General features: G+C 34.6%; 1 protein-coding gene across 1 annotated transcript in view; it reads right to left on the bottom strand.

Moving 5' to 3' along the window:
• The window catches only part of LOC140434535 (uncharacterized), a 102,748-nt gene that overhangs the window by 3,730 nt on the left and 83,709 nt on the right, over window positions 1-15,309 (bottom strand). Inside the window, exons 16-20 of the mRNA XM_072522874.1 lie at window positions 12,083-12,398; window positions 9,386-9,711; window positions 7,273-7,473; window positions 4,469-4,778; window positions 414-719 (exon numbers count right to left, since the gene is read on the bottom strand). Of these exons, the coding sequence (XP_072378975.1) occupies window positions 414-719; window positions 4,469-4,778; window positions 7,273-7,473; window positions 9,386-9,711; window positions 12,083-12,398 (1,459 nt within the window). The remainder of the gene's footprint in view (window positions 1-413; window positions 720-4,468; window positions 4,779-7,272; window positions 7,474-9,385; window positions 9,712-12,082; window positions 12,399-15,309) is intronic.

The raw sequence follows: 15,309 nt of genomic DNA, 5'->3' as shown, positions 1-15,309 counted from the left end.
TATTAAAACGACGTTTATTGTAATACAATTTTTTAAAAACTTTTTTAATATGTTGATAATGTGTTATAATGTGTAAATTAAAAATTTCTTTAACTATTTTCATTTTTTGTTACTTTTCCAGCTTAAATAACATACAGGATATTGCTCGCGATATTACCCCACCGGTTGGGGCAATATCGTGAAAAGCACGTGTTACGTATGTGTACAATATTTTAGTAATATATATTTAGTTACATTTAATTCTTATACCATCTTAAAGCAAAAATTTGTGCAGAGTTTACCAATTTGTCAAATGTTTATTGTGTAAAATGTACATTTCTTTAATATTTCTGCTTAGCTGCGCGATATAACCCCTCCTACCCCTAATAGATACACATTTAAATATTTTAATTGGCGTTAGCTATTTTACTTACCAAAGTGCTTTATAAAGATTATACTGCGTGGGTCTAACTAAAAACATTGTACCCTCCACAATTGGATTGAAGGTAACTCTAAATGAGAAAGGAAAGATGGAACACTCTGCATTTAAATCATCTATCGTCAACTCGTAATCTTCTTCAGATATGTTTTCCATACATTCACGGAAATAGTTGTCGCCATTGACCAACACTGAATCTACCACAGCAGAATTCCATTCCTCTAATTCGTAGATCTTGGTCATACCGATGGCTGTCACTAAATTGGCTAAAGTTTGCTTTGCTCGGGATTTCGACGAAAATCTAAACAATAAATATGATTTGAAGAATGAAGAGACATAGAGATATAATTGATAATCATTAACACATTACATCCGAAAATGACATTTTTCAAGAAAATGATTTCCGTATACAACGGGTTTATTAAGCACTAAAAAATGTTAATGAAACGTATTTATTAATATTATTTTTTTAAATACTGGGTGCACTATAAATAGAGTGCTGTATTTATAGATATCACTTATAATAAGATAATTCTGATATGACACAAGAAGACAGAAAAAATTAATATCATTCATACAACAGCAAATATTTAGTTTTATGCAAACTGCATTTACTACAAGAAGAAAATGTAAGAGATCTTCTGAAACAACAACTTACAAAACCATATTTAAATGATGAATGGAAGAATTTGAGAACATGTATTGAAAAAGCAGCTTCTGAGGTGTCTAGGAGGAACTTATTTTGCTGTAAGGAAAACTTATGCAGCTACAAATTGATCTGAGGAGTACATTTTCTTTGTGTACTTTTGGGACTTTGTGTAGGTGTGGTATACTGTTGTAATGGGGAGTTAGTTTTCTTACCAAAGGGAAATAGTTTCTGAACCTTTTTAATAATATACCTTGTATTAGCTACCAAGGCGCACTTGGCATTCTACGCAGCACGTCAGCGCCATGAGAAAGACGGAGATAGGTTTATAGTACCTCACCATCTGTAATGCAATTTCCAATTTGCAGCATTGTATTCACAATCAGCAGTAGTAAGTCGATCGGCGACGATCGAAGAGTGCTGATATACTAACGCGTGCTTGGTGGAGTCGAGCTACAAGGCTTAGTAGTCCTTAATAGGGCTAAGGGGCGGAGACGCGGCGGCAGCCTTGTAAGTATCTTGGCAATATCAAAGGAAAAAGCGGATGCGAAGTTGGTTTTAATTAAACTGTCGAGAAGCTGTCTTTATAGGCTTCTCGCAGAGGTTATTTTCAATTAGCATATGTGCAGAATCGGGTCTATCGCATGGTGTCGTCATGGATAACACTGTAAATTTTTGACATTTGACAAAAACGGACAGAAACAGCCCCTGCGCCTGCAATAACAGAAAAGCAAGTGGAACCCTTCCTGAGAAATCAGGGAGTTATCTTTCGCGAAGGTAGCTGGGACGATACCCAGAGAAACCGCCTGGCAGCGGTCAGGCGGAAAGACAAAAACAGTATGTTGAAAGACTTTGATACGAGGATGAGATTCCAAGCCACTTTAAAGGAGCAAAAGACTGCAATTAGAGAAGATTCGAACGAAGAACAAACGATCAAACATATTACAGAAATGGTGCAAAATGTAAAGGATAAGCACTTAAAGGCAGATAGATTAATGAAAAAAATCATGGATGACATATGAGATCCCGAAACTAATGGTCAAGAAAAAGAAGCCAAAAATGGCCCAGACAAATATAAAACCATAAATATATTAATAGGAATGAATATCAGAGAAGCGAAAGAAAAAGAAGCAAGGGAAATATGCGAAGAAATTGAGATTCTGCAGTCAAAGTACGATAGTCACAATGTACATAAGAAAGTTAAAGAACTCACAGAGGGACTGGCGGAAAGGAACAAGGCAGTAAGGAAATATAACTGATTCTGACGGAAACACCATCTTGGACAAACAGAGTAAAATAAGAAAAAAAGAATATCTAGAAAAATTATTTGAAGATCAAAGAGATAACACCTTTAAGCTAGAAGAAGAGTTATATAATGGACCAAGAATATTACAGCAGGAAGTTTATTCCGCAATAACACAGTTAAAGGATTTCAAAGCGGCAGGCCCTGATAATATACAAACAGAACTACTCAAACTAATGGACAACGAATCAATAGCAATAATCGCAAAGATATTCAACAACATATACAACTCTGTAGAAATACCAACAGAATGGCTGTAATCTAAGTTTATTGCACTTTCAAAAAAAACCAGGAGCCAAAAGATGTGAAAATTACCGACTATAAGCCTCATGATTCATCTCCTAAAAATGTTCATAAAGATAATTCATCTACGAGAGAATCTACAAGCTGTGTCAAAGTCAAATTTCTCCCAACCAGTTCGGGTTCACAAATGCTGTTGGTACTAGAGAGGCTTTGTTCTCAGTACAAGTCTTATTCCAGAGATGCAGAGACGTCAACTGCGACGTATACGCATGACTGGTTGATTACGAGAAAGCGTTTGATCGAGTGCAGCATGCCAAGATGATGCAAATACTAAAAGAAGCAGGAATTAACAACCAAGATCTAAAAATAATTAGAAATCTTTACTGGAATCAGACAGCAAATACCAGGGTTGAAGGTGAACACACTGAATATGTGAAAATCATGCATGGAGTGAGGAAAGGCTGTATTTTGTCTTCTCTAATCTTAAATCTGTACTCTGAAAGAATATTTATCGAAGCTTTGCACGAAACTAAAAAAGGTATTCTACTGAATGGTTACCGACTACACAACATCAGATATGCAGATGACACCATAGTATTTGTGGACAACTTAGAAGACCTACAAATTCTTATAAACAAAATCACGTATTACAGTCAACAATATGTACTCAATATAAACGTTAAAAAGACAAAGCTTATGATAATTAGAAAGAAAAGGATAACAGAAGGTCAACTCTACGTCAACCAATCCCCTGTAGAAAGAGTGACGCACTACAACTACCTTGGCACCATAATAAATAAAGAATCAACCAACAACCAGGAGAATAGAGCACGCATAGAAAAAGCTAGATCCACCTTCAATCGTATGGGGTCCTTCCTCAAGAGTCACAACCTCTCATTTGATACAAAAGTAAGAATGCTGCGATGTTACGTCTTCTCTGTCCTTTTTTATGGTGTTAAATCGTGGACCTTGAACGAAGATATGTGCAGAAAACTGGAAGCATTTGAGATGTAACTATATCCGAGAATACTTAAGATCCCGTGGACTGACCAAGTCACAAATGAGGAGGTCCGCAAAAGAATGAATAAGAACCGAGAGGTACGGACCACCATTAAATCTCGAAAGTTAAAATTCTTCGGACATAATAAGCTAAATAAATCCAGATATGCTCTCTTTCAAGCCATCCTGCAAGGAAAAATATTTGGAAAACGAGGTCCAGGGAAAAGAAGAACATTTTGGTTAAAGCACCTCAGAATCTGGTTCAATACAACATCTGTGCATCTTTTTTGCGCTGCTGCAGATAAGATAAAGATTGTCATGATGAACGCCAACATTTGTAACGGATAGGCACATCGAGAAGAAGAATACCCTTAAGGTTGATTTCTTGCTTATCCAATAGACAACAATAAACTCAAAAGAGTAATTATTAAGGGACTCTCTGCGACAACCAGCACTGATAGAATTCTTAATGAATTGGTTAACAAAGGAATAAATGCCACTAGAGTGATCAATATGATCTCGAAAAAGCCGGACAAGAAAATACTCCCGCACTTCATCGTAACCTTAAAAGAGGAAGACGATGCCAAAATAGAAGCTATAACAGACTTATGTTACATGAGAATCTACATTGGAGACGAGTTCAAACTACAAAAGACACCTTGCAGTGCTACAACTGCCAAGGTTACTATCATAGCTCGAGGGCCTGCCATTGCTGCTCCAGATGTATTAAATGCGGCGAAAAAAAGTCAGTAACGATTGCGAAAAAAGCAAGAAGACATTGTTGTGAAGACAAGTTACACAATCACTATGACATTGCTAATTGAATTTTTTTAATGCTTTTAAAATAAACTAATAATACCTTGTCGAATATTCATTAACATTTCCCATTAAAGAATATAGATCCTTTGGATATTCTTCATCCCAATTATGCCAAAGGTTCTCAGGAGTTCCTCTGATTTTACCATTAGGAGCTTTAACGTTCTTTCTGGACCACGCAATGGGATCCACTTTTAACCATTCTACATCCTCATAAAATGGTATATTTTGCTTTTCTTTTCTTTCTGCTGTTATCATATCGTACGTTTGTAGTTCGTGACTTATTACCAAGTCTTTGGGAGCTTTGGTGATCGATGTGACTTCAAATGTGTAAAAGTTGTATGATTTTGCATCTAAACAGATATAAAATGTACATATTTATAATTAGAAAATAAACGTAAAAATTTTTAAAACTAATCTATGATATCACTTGTTAACTATACTCAATGATATTCAAAAATCTGTGTACACATCGGTGGGATGGTTGCCAAAACGTGAAATTGTGAATTTATTTAGGGGTTAAAATGTCGCAGTTTCGTTTAACCATAGCTGATTGCGAATTTAGTTTATATACCATGTGTAAATCTTCCTAAAGCATTGAGTAATTCTCAATCAAATAGGTTGATGCCGTTCGCAAGCGGCGCATTCCTGTTAATTACTAGTTTGTCACAGAAAAAGGAAATGGTGCAAAATGGTATCCAGTGTGTGTCACTTTATAAACACATATTTGACGCCTAATAACACCCTAAACAATTTAGAGTTTATAAATTAAAAACAGATACGTTGATTAACGAAAACTACTTTTTGAAACACTTAGAGATAAACGAAAAAGTGAAAAATAAAAAAAGCAAAATCAAAATATAACCTAAAATTCATTTCATCCATTGTAATTTGTATATTAACGATACAGATAATTTAATTAATATCGAGAGTTGCCTACTTTACTTTATTACTATTACATATATTTTTTTTTATCAAATAAAAGGCAGATATCGAGCACAGTTTATTAATTAAATCTTGTCCAAGTACTTTCGCTTCCTAGAGCATCTTCAGGGGCATTTCGTCAATTTTGGCCTATCCAACAATCACAGAATGTCATACACATAAAATTGTACATTAAACTACACTACACAAGGACAGTTTAAAAATTTAAAAAAATAGGCGAAGCTACATTATGGTTGGCATCAGGAGAGAGATCCTGAATTGCGAAGTGTGTGAAAAAGATAAGAATTATGTAAGATACTAATAATACTGTCTGACATTGAAAATGCAATACCTAGTAAATGTGAATAAACCTTAATAGTTTTTTGATAATGAACTGAGTGATTATAGTTTATTAAATGATAAAGTTTTGAAACAATCTAAAAAGAAATCTAATATCTAATGCTTGTTATTAAAAAAAAACATCACTGTTTATTACTACTATTGTTTAAAAGTTTGACGTTTAGTGTAAGTTTTATTTCTAATGGTGTCTTTAAAACAATATTTTGAAATGCCTTGTGTACGCCCACGCAATAATTTTCACCAATTAAGTGATTTTAAAAGGGAACGAATAATTGGAATGCAAAGGACTGGAATGGCTCTTCGGAACACGACTAATAGGGTTAGTAAGAAAGCGTATCCTGTAATGTGATGTTGGAATATAGAAGAATACAGGTACCAAAATAATTCAGAATCGTGGAAATACCGGAGCCATTCCCAGAACTTATGAAGGTGAAGAAACGCGACTGAGAGAAAATTATTTTAGGAACCGCTTCAGCACCACTAGATCAATTGCTACAGGACTATCATTCCATGGTCCTATGTGGCAAAGATTTAACATTAACTCTTAAAGTACGCCTAACAAAATGTTACGTATACAGTGTACTATACTATGGAATTGAATCATGGACGTTAAATTTAGACACAATGAGACGACTTAACGCCTTTGAAATGTGGACCTATAGAAGAATTAGGGTTTCCTGGGTAGATAGAGTTACGAACAATGAAGTACTGAGAAGAATAGGTAAAGAGAAGGAAGTTGAACTTACAATTAAAGAAAGAGAAAGCTACAGTATCTCGGACATGTGATGCGGGGCGAGAAGTATGGCATCCTGCTACTCATAATGCAAGGAAAGATAGATGGCAGAAGAAGCATCGGAAGAAGACGAATTTCATGGCTCAAGAACCTGAGAGAATGGTTTGGATGCAGCTCAAAACAACTATTTAGAGCTACTGCCTCAAAAATTAAAATAGCTATGATGATTGCCAATCTTCGTAGCGGAGATGGCACCTGAAGAAGAAGAATCATTCCATATAAGATCAATTTATCGGAAAATAAGGGGTGATTTAGTGACAAATGGTTCTGTTTGTTAGTCGACGATGACCGAGGGCGGGTTAGCCGAAGACGAGTAGAAACGCAAGAACCTGGCTATTACGTGAAACCTTAGAAGGTGCGTACCAGAGGAATTATGATTTGGAGCGCCATAACATATGGGAGTAGGTGTCCTCTTCTATTTATCGAAAGAAACATGAACGCGCAGGGTTACATACATAATATCTTTCAAACTGTTACAGTGTTTTAAATGCGAGAACTAGAAACCCTATTTTCCAGTAAAATAAAGCAGGTCCTACAATACAGCTTTCATTTTAATGGTTCTAGGTCTAGCTGAATAAAGTTACCGTTCTTCAATGGCTAGGAAGATCTTTATTGAATATTTGTAGTACGTGATAACAGAAGATTGGATCAATTGAATATTCCGTTTATGGATTTACAGCAGAAAAGACAAACTATTAAATATATTTACGTTTACTGAGTGTTGCATTTTCAATATCAGGTAGTATAATATAAAAAGATTCAAGGAATACCTCGTAGTATCTTCTTTTTTAATTGCCACTTAAGCTCCCTTATGTCCCGACATTTTAACCAACCGGCAGGTTGATTCTTTGGTTGGCCATATGGATCAAAGATGTGATATTTCTCATCCTGAGTTTTGTGGATTACGTAGCTAGCATTGGCAAACTGCACCAAAAAATAAGAAAGTTTTTTTGCTAGAAGGTAATCTATCCCTGAAAGTAAATCATATTATTTTAAAACTAAAAACGAAGCATAAATTTTATATAACATCCAAAACTGGTAGCTAAAAATGAAGAAAAAATAATCCTTAAGCAATTGAAGTGTGTTTTCACAAATAATTAAAATAAAGAGTGTATAATTGTCAATAAAGAAATTGATCAGACCATAAACAAACAAAATACAAACTTTACAAATAAAAGGCAGCCCAGCCAATCCTGCCCAAGTACTTTCGCTCTTAGAGCATCTTCAGGGGCGTCTGAAAAAGGCAAAGAAACGTTTTTTCAAGCGAGAGAAAATTAGTTCGAAAAAACTCGAAGTTGATGATTGATAAAAAATTTTATATACCGTTTTAGACTTACTTCGTCAAAAATGTTGGCGATCCAGCACGTGAATGAATGTTATACACATTAAATACATTTACACAAAAACTAACACTAAACAAAGGACAAACAGTTTAAAAATTATTTCGATGCTTCTTCGTGGGCAACGGCAGAAGACATAATGGTTCCTGCCTGGCCTTAACGGAAATATTATAGTGACATCTACCATATGACAACTTGGATGGACAGTCGCAATTATGGTGATCTGCACATTTCAAAAAATGGTAAACTAAACATTAACCAAAGGTCCAGCTGACCACTAATATAGAAAAAGCCAACTGATGAAATATGAAATTATATTAATTACCTTATGTCGGTTTGTTGTATTCTAATATTTCTCTTGCACTATAATGAGGAAAGTGCAAGAGAAATCATTAGAATACAACAAACCGGCATATCTATGTTTCGTGGACGGTAAGAAGGCATTTGACCTGGTCAAATTAAAGGACGTTATCCACTTATTGTACGCAAGAGAGATACCTCTAGGAATAATCAAAACGAATCAAAACGAACAATCAAACGAAAAATAATAAAAAAAGTAAGAACTAAAAAAGGATACCAAATGGGAGAAAAACAACTTAAAATAATCTGCTATGCAGACGACGCAATACTACTCTCTTAAAGTGAAGACGATTTACAACATATGCTACACCAATTTAATATAACCGCCAGAAAATTTAACATGTCAATTTCTCCAAAAAAGACAAAATACATGGTTACAACAGCAAATTTACTAAGATGTAAATTGGAGCTGAAAGGTCAGATAACAGAACAAGTGATGGAGTTTAAATATCTAGTCATCACATTATCTAGCTACGGAAATCTCGAAACTGAAGTGGAAGATCAAGTGAATAGGGCAAACAGAGCCGCCGGTTGCCTGAATAAAACAATATGGAGAAATAAAAATCGGGAAAGAAATGCATGACAGAATTTACAAAACAGTCATCAGACTAATAATGACATACGCGGAAGAAACACGCTACAGAGAGAGGACATAGAGAGGACAAAAAGGATGTTAGAAACAGCAGAGATGAAAACATTTAGAAAAATTGATGGCAAGACACTATGGCACAGAGCTAGAAATACAGATGTACGACGTAGATGCAAGGTGGAGAACATCAAGAACTGGGTAAGAAATAGAAGAGTAGAATGGAACGATCGTATAAGCCGATTGACAACAAATAGAGTAGTAAAGACGGCAAGAGCCGGTTCCACAATAGGAACACGATCAGTATGAAGACCACGAAAACGATGGAACAACAACTTACTGGAGGCACATTGAAAAACAGACAGAGTCATGTCTATATAAAAAGAAGAAAAAGAAAAAGAAGAAGAAGACTATATGTAGACTGTATACTCTCCCACTCTGTTAATCTGTTAATCTCAAACTCAAACATGTCAATGATAATTTAGGTGTTAGTTTGCGGGCAAATGTAGTGGACACAAAGTGTGAATGTAAGAGCTAGACCAAACAATCTGTTAGAGGATGGGTGCAAATAATATAGATGCATATTCTTGTGCTTACCTTTGCTTAGATTTCGGTTTTGCTTCCAGTCTTCAATTTTAATCAACTTGATAATTATGTCGAAAAAGTGTTTACCTACCAAAATGTTCTTTATTGTTCGCTTTTCAGAAATCAATAAATCGTCAGCATGGGAGTATACGTGAATTCCATAATCAATGGCCAAATCCACCTTTCTGGTATCCCATCTAGTGACGGGAGTCGTCAGCAGTAGAAGACAAGCACAAACACAAATAAAATGATCTTCCTTAAGATCAGCGCTCACGGCTTTTCGGCCGGGGAGCGCTTTGGTACCGAGAATTGTACAATATCCCGATTGATAGTGGTATCTGCAAAAATAATGAAACAAAATAAATTTACAATATAAATTATAAAACATAAAAGAGACATATTTTATCAATATATTCGGCCTCTGCACTAGGTAGTATGACAGTTTAGTTTTCCAGCAAATAACATTGTTAAGCATTATAACATAGCCACTAATACTTTTTCTGTCAATTTAATTGATACTGTGTATATTTCTTTGTTTCTATAACCGTTATAAAATCTCAAAACAAAATTTTCTGTAGCTTTTAAGTATCCCAAAAAATTTAAATTTTTTCAATGTTCTTCAATGTAATTATTTTGTAATTGACTAAGATGTGACACACAAAAACTTAAATTTAGCCTAGAGCCCAACATCAAATACATAAGATAACAAATCAATTGCCTATTAGAAAACTTTGGATTTCTACCAAATTTTTATCTTTACCAATTGATCAATTAAGTTTAGGTTTCATGAATGCACTGCTGGAAGCACAAACATTTATTGAGCCTTGGAGGACATCGAGGTTAATACTGCTCCCTAAGGCTAGGGAAAAGTATCGTCCCATCTGTCTGCTTCCATGCATCAGTAAGCTGTATTAAAAGATGCTGCGAGTACGCATAGACGACATAATTGGGAGGTCAGGTGGTTTATCTCGGAGACAATTTGGTTTTTGTACAGGGAAAAGCACGATTGATGCAATCATGAGTGTACTAGAAGTATTGCGTAACAAAGGGGATGAACATCGCTGGGCGGCCCTGCTGTTGTTTGATGTTAAGAATGCATTGAATATGCTGCAGTGGAAGGAGGTAACGAAGGTTATGGAGGAGAGAGAATGTCCTGGTTACCTAATAAATGTGGTGGAGGAGTATCTGTCCGAGAGAAGGATTATGATGGAACAGGGCACGATCGTGGATGTGACGATTGGGGTCCCTCAGGGATCTGTCTTGGGCTCGACACTATGGAACCTGGCATATGACGGGGTTATGCACTGTAAATACGGAGAGGGTACAACCCCCTTCGCGTTCGCAGGTCGCACTATAAAATTTTCTTGACAACGCTTCTTTTAAATAAAACTAAAAATAACTCTAGAATTTCACTTAAATTTTTAAAAAATTTTTAGGAATGTTTTTATAAAAGAAAAAAGATATTCAATACGTTTGATGACATTATTTTAAATTTACTCTTTTAAGAACAATATCAGTAGATAATAACATAATCAATATCTCGTATTTCAGTTTCTAATATTCACTGTTGGTAAATCCCCAGTTGTTAGTCACCGTTCGCAAATCACATTCACTGAGAATATCATAATATTTATTATATAAACAAGTTTTGTGAGACGGTGACCATGAATTGATATCTGATATATCTGGACACCGATCACGATTATAGAAGTTAGCAAGGAACGCTAATTATGGGTGATTCATAAATCACCCTGACTGAATCACCGTTAGTGAAATTACGTCCCATTACTAATCAGAAAGTAATTTTTATCTCTGAGTTGGATTTTGCAAAAATGCATTACCTTGAAAAATATGAGCCAGAAAAGTATGTTCTCCTAGACGAGGCAAAAGATTTAAACGACATTAAGCCACTAGTAACATATGATTTTTATCACCGGCAATTTAATCTCAATTATAATTTTAGTTTTGGACATTCCAGGTCAGATACTTGCCAGAAATGTGACCGCCTGAACAACGCAATTGCCACAGAAGCCATTGCAGAAACTAAAACCCAGCTTGGAAACTGAAAAGCATCTACACTTATAGAAGGCCAAAATATTTGATACCAAATTACGAGAATATACAAATCTTGCTCGCAAATACGAATCAGTTGATGTCTTTTGCTTTGATTACCAACAAAACCTGCTACTGTCGCATATGCCTTAAGGTGACGTATTCTATAAAAGGCAGTTATTGCAATTCAACTTTTGTGTACATTCTGCCAAGAAAAAATTCTACTTTTTATAATGAACGATGAGCTCACTGCTAAAAAAGGTTGTAACGAAGTGGCTGCCCCAAATGTATTCGTCTGCCGTTTTTAAACGCGCACCATAAACCATCGATGAATTAAAGGATGCAATTAGAAACTTCTTGAACATGACGAGAAACTTGGAACATCGTTATGAAGTCTGCATTGAGCGAGGAAAAGTATATTTAGTACTGTTTATTTTGGGCTATACTGTACATTATAAATGTCACATCTAGATATTGATAGACAAAACCAGAAACCCGCAATGTCTTATTGTGCATTACAAATCTTATAGGATATGCAAGATACATGATGTTTACGAGATGAATATTTTCGTAATATTCTCTGAAATATTTGTTAGAGTTTGTAAATATTCAACAATAACTGTTAAAAAAGTATTAAAAACAAAAAATTAAACTCACCCTACTTTGTTTTCTGGATATTCCTCCTTTTCTTCTTTATCCATTTCTTCTTCAGCCTCCTCCATATAATATTCGGTGAGTTGACCCTCTCCTTCTTCATCCGACAATGCAATTTTGCGTTTATCTTTCTTCTTTCTTGGTTTACCTCTTTCAGCAAAGTTTATAATTTCTTTTACTTTCACAGAACTTAAAACGAACCTACTATAGGCAACTTCTTCTGCACTTTCTCGTTTTTTCTTGTTATATAGAATTCTCATTGTTAGGGAATGAAGGTCTTTAAATCTCGCAAAGCAAGTAACGCCTTTTTGACTAGGGCCTAAATTTAAAGAAAAGTATTAAACCAAATTAAGAACTGAATAATATATTTGGAAAATCATATATAGTCATACTTTCAAAGATTTTTTGACGTGACAACATCTTAAATTAGGTTGTGGCTCGGAGTCACTCATGAAAAAGTGTAACGCCCGCTTACGTCTGTTACGATGAGTCACCGAACGAGAGAGAGGCCCGCCGGACCGGCGAATGCCTTGCGTCTCTCTCCGACTCAAACATGATCGGTCCGCTGCGCGCGCAGCACTAGAGAATTAGGCGCGTTGAATCAGTGCGTGCTTGTGTCTCTGTCTTTCTCGAGCGTTCTTGGCGTTGGAAAACCGAGAAAGCGTTATAATACAAGTTCACACGTGTGGTTAAAGTATCGTCAGCTGTGTCTGTAGTGAAAATGTGGAGTGCTTAGATTCGTCATTTACAACAACTACAACAATAAGGGTAAATAATTGTACACTAATATTTCATTATCGTAAACTATGATTGATTGATTAATTGTTAGATTGACACAAAAGTTGAGAAACTGAGTTTATAGGTTATGTCATACTATTGACAAATGTTGATAGTGTTAAGTAAATTATTAGTTTAAATCACTCTGCAATCAATCGTAATTCAGTCGATTGAGAAGAAACAGCGCGTTTCAACTGCAAACAACTATTGTGCAATTTAATAATATTCATATCAATAAATATTCTACCGAGAAAAAGACGTTGTCACGTAAAATCTTCGCCCGTAAAACCGACTTTACAGGCAACCGATTTTTTTTCTTCCATGTTCATTTCCCTTTATTAAAGATTGACAACCGTTGTCTTTTATTGTCAATAACTTTTTCTTTTTAATTTTAAAGTTGGTGCATTTGTTGCTCTATCAAACCTTGCCCCATCTTTTCATTGATTCAGTTTTTTTTTCATTTTCCATTCTTCTAAAAAATTTTATTTCGCTAACTTGAATTCTAACGTTTTATCTTTACGTCAGTACCCAACCTTCACATCATGGCCATTTTCTCTGTAAAATCTAATCAAGCAATATATCGTTTCTTGTTCTTATCTTCAATGTAGTGTAAATTGTTTCGCATATATACTAAAAGATCTAGATTTTGTGATCAGTCAGTTAGTAAAAGTCCGTTATTTGTCAAGTTAAAATGTGTTAAGCTTTATCTGTCCAGGAAAATCTTAACATTCGTCTACAGCACCAGTGTAACACTCTTAATAAATAAAATTACTCATTTGTTTTACTGGATGATTGATAATTAGTACTTTTGTTCTTATTGGGATTTGCGTTCAAATGCCACAACTTTTATCTTTATTGTCGATATGTTCATATTGTAATCATTATAATATACTAGATTCTGTTTAAAAATGGGTACTTGGTGCTCACTTTTCCATTAGTTATATTAGTTTTAAGTTTATATTCAGTAAGAATTAAATTTAATTTAGATACTTTATATTAAGAAGATAAAAAAATCAAGTGTTCGGTTCAAGACTAAAAGACTTTAAGCAAATTTTAGAGGTATGATATTAATAAGGTGGACAATATTGATGATTAGCTATCCTTACTTCTATCACCGAGGCTTTAACTTATTGTTATTGAAAGATTAGGACAAATAAATTGTCATATTTGAAATTTTTGGTTTACAATAATATTAATTTTAAACTGTCACTAAAACGACATTTTTAGAGCAAAACAAATGATACATAGAAACATTATATTAAAGAAAATAAATCATGCTATTTTCGTTGACTAAAAAAAATATTCCTAATACCGGAGAGGGTATCCAATATTAGGATAACAGCATTAAATTAACCATCCAGGCAGAAATCATAAATATATGCGTTGTGTATGTTAGCATAAACGGTATTAGCCCATTTGAAGCATCTTACAATACGAAATCCATTTTTCCCCCGCCCTATCTTCAGTGAAAAGTCCAGAATAAAACATACATTACGTTTTCCCTTCTCCAGTGTCTCACTCTATATCAGAATCATCATCTAAGATAAGTTCCTCATCTTCTTAAGATTACTAGAACATACTTATGGTTCTTAACACTCTTCTTGCTAACCTTGATTATTAATTTCTTTTTACCAATAGCTTTTCCTTTTTATTTATTTCTTTTTTTAGAAGGCACATTATTCATTTTTAATTTCAATATTTACTTAAGACGATTTTTTTTCTTTGTTGATCTGACAAACTACTTTCTAAAGCATCTTTATATGGAGTGCCTGTAATCAAGGTAGGAGATCCCCTTCTGGATCTATTGTACTTGGTTTTGTGTCAATATTTCTTGGGGGAGCCATATTCCTTAAAGGAATCACATGTATTGGAGAAGGAGTCACTTAGTTTTGTTGCTCAGCATCGAGTGAATTTGGAGCTAGTTAATAAAATGTTGTAACCATTAGGTAAAAGTGTGGCTCTGAATCCAGCCTTATATGTGACAGGCAGCAATTGTTACTGGTATAGCACCGTTGAGTAATTCTGCCTTCATGGTTTTTCAAGAAAATATTAAAATTAGAGGCACATAACCACCGGCCACATTCATACAGGAAGATCCCCTTTCTGCGGAGATAACGGTCCCTACCTACTTTGTCCCTTTTAACTTGATTATCCTGGTATGCTTATATTGTACAGATGTATCACTTTTACCAAAGCTTTGAATTTTTTTATCTATGATGTATTTTAAAGTACAGCAATTGCATTTCTTTACCTACAAATTGTAAATTGACAGCATCTTTTTAAGTGATTGTTGTATTATATTATATCCAAAATACAGTTATACCCGTTTGACGATCATTTATTGTCTATTCTCGATGTGCAGTCTATGTTGAAAATGTAGAAGGAACTGACTGATAGCAATTGTATGCAGAAGTATGTTATGGTTGGGAGATACTCCGTTAAACTAATAAATA

The sequence above is a fragment of the Diabrotica undecimpunctata genome, chromosome 2, assembly GCF_040954645.1.
Source record: "Diabrotica undecimpunctata isolate CICGRU chromosome 2, icDiaUnde3, whole genome shotgun sequence".
Classification (NCBI taxonomy): Eukaryota; Metazoa; Arthropoda; class Insecta; order Coleoptera; family Chrysomelidae; genus Diabrotica; species Diabrotica undecimpunctata.
The sequence above is the reverse complement of the archived record's forward strand: the minus strand, read 5'-3'. Positions and strand labels throughout refer to the sequence as shown.